Here is a 7,159-nt window from a genome sequence, read left to right on the forward strand (position 1 = left end):
GCGCGGATTATGAAAGCTAAATATTATCCGGGAGGTGATATTATGTCGACTGAGTTAGGGAGTGCACCAAGCTATACTTGGAGAGGAATTGTGGAAGCTAGGAGAGTGTTGGGTGGTGGATGGAGGAAGAGAGTTGGGAACGGGCTGGATATACGTGTGTGGACGGACCCGTGGCTGCCGAGTCTCAAACGGGACGGGTGCTGAGTCCACTGGTTCCGGGGAGGGAGTTTATGACGGTTGCCGAGCTGCTTGATCACGAAGGGGGGGTGGAAAGAGTCTCTGCTTGCAGAGTTGTTTTTGCCTTTTGAGTGCGAGAGAATCAAGAGTATACGAGTTAGTAGTTCGAGACCGCCCGACGATTGGTTTTGGGTGGGGGAGAAAGATGGGGTGTTCACGGTTAAGTCCGCATACCGAAGACTGGCCGGACATAGGGAGGCTTTGGAGCTTGGGGGTGTGTCGGATTGGGGGAAGGAAAAGTGGCTGTGGAATAGGCTCTGGAAAATCCCGGTGTGGCCCCGAGTAAAGCTGTTCTTCTGGCAACTGTGCAGCGAGGCATTGGCAACAAGAGCGAATATTGCTACTCGTGTTCGAGATGAGCCTGCTTTTTGTTCTTTATGTAATTCTTTTGTTGAATCCAGTATACATTTATTTCGTGATTGTGCCATTGCCAAGCAGGTCTGGGACGAAGTGGGGCTTGGTGAGGAGGAGAGTGAGGGAGCGTGTGTGAGGGAATGGATGGAAACGAGATGGAGGTGTTTTGGGGGTAGGGAGCAAGCTTTGTTTATGGTGTGCTGCTGGGCCTTGTGGGAACACCGGAACAAGGTGATCTTCGAGGGGTGGACCATTGGCGGGTGGTGAGACGGGCCTTGGATGTTATGGAGGAATCGGAAGGAGGTGGCTATGTTGTGGATAGTAGGGAAAAGACGAATAGGAGGGGTGCGGGGGTTGCGGAGGCGAGAGGGTGGGAGCCACCCAAGGCGGGAGTCGTTAAGATTAATGTGGATGCGGGGGCTAAGGAGGGGGAAGGAGTGACCTGGGGAGCGGTATGTCGAGATAGCACAGGGAGAGTTTTGTGGGGTTTTGCGCGGGTACAGGATCAATACTGGGAGCCACAGATTGCGGAAGCGGTAGCGATCTTTGAAGGCGTCAGGGAAGCTGCAAGAAGGGGCCATGAGGAGATCGTCTTGGAAAGTGACTGCTTGATGGTAGTGGAAGCGCTAAAGAAGAAGGCTGTTGGGAGGAATATGTTAGCTTTGGTGTTGTCGGATATTTTAAGCTTATGTAATGTTTTTGTTTCCGTTTTTTGGTCGTTTACTAGTCGTACCAACAATAGCGTAGCGCATGCTTTAGCTCATTTGTTTCCTAGAGTAGTTGGTAGATCGGTGTGGTCGGAGGCACTACCACCGAGTGCAAACAATGCTGTGATTTTTGACTCTTTATTAATGCAGTAGACCTCCGGGTCTTCCCTTCAAAAAAATAAATAAAATAAGATTTAACTTGAGTGGTAAGAATTTTTTTTTACTCTAAACGCGAAGTTGGGGTTACGATTCTTAACCGTGATATACTGCGCTCATTTGAACAAAAAAATGGTTTTTTTTTTTGGTCAAATGAAGCACAAAGACGGTATAATATCGACAGTGAGAATTTAAATTTGGAATCTAGTGTCCACTATACTTCTTTCTTAATCAGTAGGCAAAATATCTTCGACTGAAAAACTATAAACAATACTTGTATATTGTATTAAAATTAATTTTTAGGCGGTATTTAGCGTTTTTGTTATTTTAGTAAGCCCTTACACATGCGGATAAATGCGTCCCCAAATGATCGAGTTGTCTATAATATTATAATTAGTCTTGTTGAAGACGGGTCGGAGCAAGTGACGGATAATGTCACTCATAAAACGGATAGAGGGGACAAGGTGGGGACACCCCATGTGCTTTCCTCTCTCCTCTATTTGGGTCATTTATGAGGGAAAATGGTATCCGTCACTCCAAAGTGACGGATAGATTTTGTGATAATATTATTGGTTTTGTAAATGTGCAAAAATGGTTGGGCATTTGATGGGCACGGAGAGTTACGACAATGATAAAGGAACAAATGGTTCAAGTGGTAGAAGAATGGCAGAGGAATGAAACGAGAGTCAACGGGGAACACACACTGGGCTCGAGAATATATGCCAGACATGTCTTCTTCCCGCAGATCGTCACTTATTATCGGGACTCCAAATCTTTTGATATGTTTACTTTTCATTTTATATATAAAAAAAATTTCAAATGATTTTGGAAAGTATTTTAGTATATGATAAAATCAATAATTCAAGGTAAAAAAAAAGTATGAAAAAATGTAAAAGTGTTGTGAAATAAAGACAATAGATAATTATAGAGAGAAGTAGAGAGAGAATAGAGGGAGAGAAAGACCGTATATTATTTCATTATGAGAGGGTATATCAGTATATGTACACATACAATGAGGGTAGAGTTTACATAAGATAATACACTTTAAAATATTCTAAGATATGAATATCCATATAATATTATACCATAATATTTCATAACACTCCCCCGTCCATTACTGAAGAAATTGTCTCGTTAAAAACCTTCCTACAAAACCCCGTGGGAAAAACGCTAGTGAAGGAAAAGAGTACACTAATATTCGAACACGCATAATAATAGTTGCCTCGTTAAAACCTTTTCATGGAAAACCAAGTGGGACAAAACCATGGATAAGGAAAAAGAGTACAACGCGTGTCTACTCCCCTTGATGACTACATAACTTGATGTATCTTGAAATGATCCATGCTCTAACATTGCTTCTTGATGATCGTTGAAGTAGTACACATTGTGGTTGATAAACTTGAATCTTCACTCAATAATAATTCTTGACAACATCAATATCATATTTTTTCGGAGCTGACAATCTGGATATAATCATTTCATAATAGCTCTTGGATCTTCACTTCAAATAATACCTCCATAATTATGATAGAATTTCTCCTCAATACGGAGTATATGACATAATATTATATGTCGAAAATAATTGTCATCTCAACAATATTGATGATCATGACTATAGCGTAATAATGCGCTTACATTACTAATTCGTTAAAAACCTTGCTAGGAAAAACCCGTTGGGACAAAAAACCTAGTCGAAGGGAAAAAGAGTGTAACCATCATTCCTTAACTCCCTGTATTAATGAGAATCAATCCAATAATTATTGAATAAATCATCAAATTCCTTTGAGCTATTGTCTTTGCTAAACCACATATGTATGGATTGACATTCTCATTGTAGATTTTGACTACATTATTTTCCAATCGTTACGGTACTTCTGGACCATAAATTAATTTCACATGTTTAGCATGAAGCTCATTTAAATCATTATTCTCTTATGCTCAAACTTCAAGTTGAGACAATAATAATTTCCTCCAAGTAACTCTACAGAATTTGATTGTCCATTTTGAAAATAATCACGATAATCATTTAATCGTGTCGTAGAGGTTCATATATATTCATGAGTTCCCAAAACTCAATTAATAAAATATCTATCAAAATAAAACAATATAATAAATCATGTGCATGCATATAATATGTAACTAATTCTAAACAACATTCTAAAACAGTGCAATAATGTATATATATTAAAACTAAGATGCAAATGATGAACTTAATCCCTAAATGCACATGATGATGACTCGATAATGCAAACTTACAGTTTCTTTTCCAATATTCATAATTTGATTTGACTTCAAGTCAATAACTGGACTTCTAGTCAATAAGCTCATTTATAATCATAGATTATATGTCGACAATCAAAATGGACTTATTTATAAAATCTCCATTATCTAATCCATTCTTTCCGCGCGCAAATGCATATCGGTTCTTTAAACATATCGATATAATTTCAACATCTTGCGATATTGTCAGTACTGATCAATGATATCTGAATATATTTATGGTACCATTCATTTTCTATATAAGCCATCTATGATCATTTAGATATTTATGTCACTTCCGGGACATCCAAATTTCTTTACTCCATAGGAGTACCAACTGCCCAAGCTTGTCATTTTCTTATTACTTGAAATATGTGAACCGATATGACTCTCACACTACATTTCACGTGTGGTTATTGTTCAATTTGGCAAGAAACTAATATTTTCATTACATATATTTTATATGACTAATGTATAGCTCGCTATACCACATATATGGCTAATCTGTCTATAATTAAATCATAAATTTTAATGTATGAAAATATCAGATTTTGATAAGGTGATCAAAGCGGTATCATAATACATCTTTATTACCAAATGAATACCATCATTTGTAATTCTATGAACCTCTATTTGATGTATTTCATTTTGAAAACAAACCGCTGAACTTCAGGTCCAATTGGGGACAACATACTTGTTTGTTTTGATCAGCTTTTCCTTATCATTCTCCCCCTAAAGTGGTAAAACCATAATCACCTTAAACCTTAATTTCTCATATCACCGATAAGAATTTATATGAGCATTTTTTTGTACAATAACAAAATCTTTGAGGGAGTAACATATAATGCAGTTGGATTTAAATGTGCTGAATCACATGCCCGATTGAGAGACTAATGATTTCATATAATAATCAAACAGTGATTTTCACACAATAACTACTCACAAAAATCATTATGTGGCTACAAGCCACTTAATATAGTGTCAATCCATACTTGTAAAACAATATAAGACAATTATTATTATTAACTCAAACTACTACATGCAAATTAATTTGTTCGGGATTATTTTTCACCGTTCTTGATTTGTCCATGTGAATAATCAAACCATATATAAGGGGAATTAAGAGTTACGTTTTTCATATAGTACTCCGTAATACTTAGTAGTTGCAAATTTAGATAGCTCAGAAAGGTGAAAGACTTGTGATGTTATCAAGCATTACATACGCGGGATTACAATGACGGACCAAAAGCAATAACTGGATTTGAAGATATACATGATTCATTGTTAGTCAGAATACATTGAAGAATTGCTCTATCACTTTACGGCACGCACATCATATTGAAAGCCAAAGCATTGTTGAAATACAATGACATGCCTCTACAATTTTATGTAAAAAAAAAAACATCAGAATCATTGAAGATAATTAAACACAACATGGAATTCATACATGTGGGCATCAAATGAAATTAAGCATAGTCCATTCATACTTGGTTTTATTTGTTCAATAGGTCTTGGTATAGACGTGGGGGCGAACAGACGGGTAAAAACCTCTAATAAAATGGGTAGGGGGGACAAGGTGGGGCACCCTCCATGTGCTTTTCACTTTATGGCAAATGGATATTTTGGGAGGGAAAATGGTATCCGTCTATACGTATAGACGGATAGTGTCCGTCTATAATGAGAATTTGTGTTATTTGTTTCACTACGTTATTCGAATATTTCTTCATAGGTATATTTTATAAAGAAAAATAATAATTTATTAATCCTTATCTACTCTCTAACAAACACAACTAATTTTGTTAATTACACCCTCCGTCCCAATGATATGTTTACACTCCCTTTATTTTCTCCTCACAAAATAAAGGAAATATAAATATATCACTAAAACAGAGAGAGTAACATACATTGTTCAAACGTTTATTAGAAGGCTTGACGGATATATTTTATTAAGCAAAATTAGTAAAGGTGTTAAATAACTAGATGAAGTTTGGTTCACTCTAAGGCTTTATTTGGTAAAACTAATTGAAAAGGTAGTTGAAACATGAAAAGGTAGCTGAAAACTGAAAAGCTAACTGAAACCTGAAAAGGAAACTGATAAAAATTAGAAACTGATAATATAGCTGATTATATAAAAAAATGTTTGGCAAACTAACTAAAAAGCTAATTGATTTTGATGAAAATGACGTAAAAAGATATGATAATTACTTAATACTATAGATTTAAGAGGTAAAAAACGAAAAATCAAATCAAATCAGGTACCTGAAATCTCAAATGCTACTTTAGGTAACATTTCATTTTAGGTAGCTTATTTGGTTAAATAAGCTACTTGTCAATCGCTTACAAAAAAAAGGTACACGAAATTTTGGTCAAATAAGCTACTTTGACCAAATCAGGTACCTGAAATGCCGTGCCATACTTCGTATATTTCTTCATGCCTACTCCGCGATGCCCACTTCATTCCTTTGCTCCTCAAATGCATCATTCCTGTATTAAACATCAAATAGCAGAAGTAACAACATTCTAACATAAAAGGCATGTATTTAATATAATTTAGCACGAAACCGTATCAAAAGTAATTAAGGAGACGCATAAATATGCATATAATTATAACTCATCAAACTCCTCCAAACCATCTCTTTGCTTGTCCTCAAGCAAAGCATCACATATTACAAAAGGCAATCATACAAATGATAAACAAATAACTCAGAGCTAATGTTTAATGCACATACAAATCCCAAGCTATCCATAACTGTAACAAAGCAATGACAAAAGTGTACCAATAAAACAAATTCAAAGGTACGGGTAATAGAAAACGTAGCTCAAGTCTCAAGTCACCATACTATAGACAAATGCCAAATACCTTTCGATCTTGCAAGACAAATTACTCGGATTCTCGCGGATTCATTCATGCACTCATAAGTATGTAAAGGTGAGTTATATGTGAAGATAGAAAGAAGTAGAAACACTCACTCAACTTATGAAACATGCATGCAATCTAATGTGAAAGAGATTTTCCCAACTAATATGCATTCAATATGTAGACAAAAGTACATGTATCAAGGACAATAAGGGTGGCAAATGAGTTAAAGGGGTAGAAATGGTTTGTGCTAAAGCACGTTATGGATATGTGGAGCTAAGACGGTAGTCGCAGCGCTAAACCAAAATCAAAACCAAATCAATGATACAAATGAACCCAACTTAGAGAAATAATCTTAACTTTACAACACATGAGAGCGAATGAAGTACTCTCCAAATATGCATTAGAGTCTAACGACCATCCTTTTGATCCTTGACAAAACCAAATGAAGCAATCAATTTCTTTTCTTTTTTTCAATTCAATTCTCTTCTTTTTTTTTTCTTTTTTCGATTTTTTTTCTTTTTTCTTTTGCTTCATATTTTTTTTCCTTTTTTCCAACACAAGGATACAACACAATTGCTAAAAAGTA

At 36.0% G+C, this 7,159-nt stretch overlaps 1 protein-coding gene across 1 annotated transcript; it reads left to right on the forward strand.

The window, feature by feature from the left end:
* Positions 1-875: 875 nt before the first annotated feature.
* Positions 876-1,451, forward strand: LOC141616939 (uncharacterized). The gene has a single exon (XM_074434107.1). It carries the CDS (start codon positions 876-878, stop codon positions 1,449-1,451), a length of 576 nt encoding a protein of 191 aa, XP_074290208.1.
* The last annotated feature ends 5,708 nt before the right edge of the window (positions 1,452-7,159 follow it).

This window comes from Silene latifolia, chromosome X (assembly GCF_048544455.1).
Source record: "Silene latifolia isolate original U9 population chromosome X, ASM4854445v1, whole genome shotgun sequence".
In the NCBI taxonomy this organism is placed as follows: Eukaryota; Viridiplantae; Streptophyta; class Magnoliopsida; order Caryophyllales; family Caryophyllaceae; genus Silene; species Silene latifolia.

Bases quoted from the DNA above. Each gene is read 5' to 3' on its own strand.
- LOC141616939 (XM_074434107.1), top strand. From the start codon at position 876: ATGGAGGAATCGGAAGGAGGTGGCTATGTTGTGGATAGTAGGGAAAAG.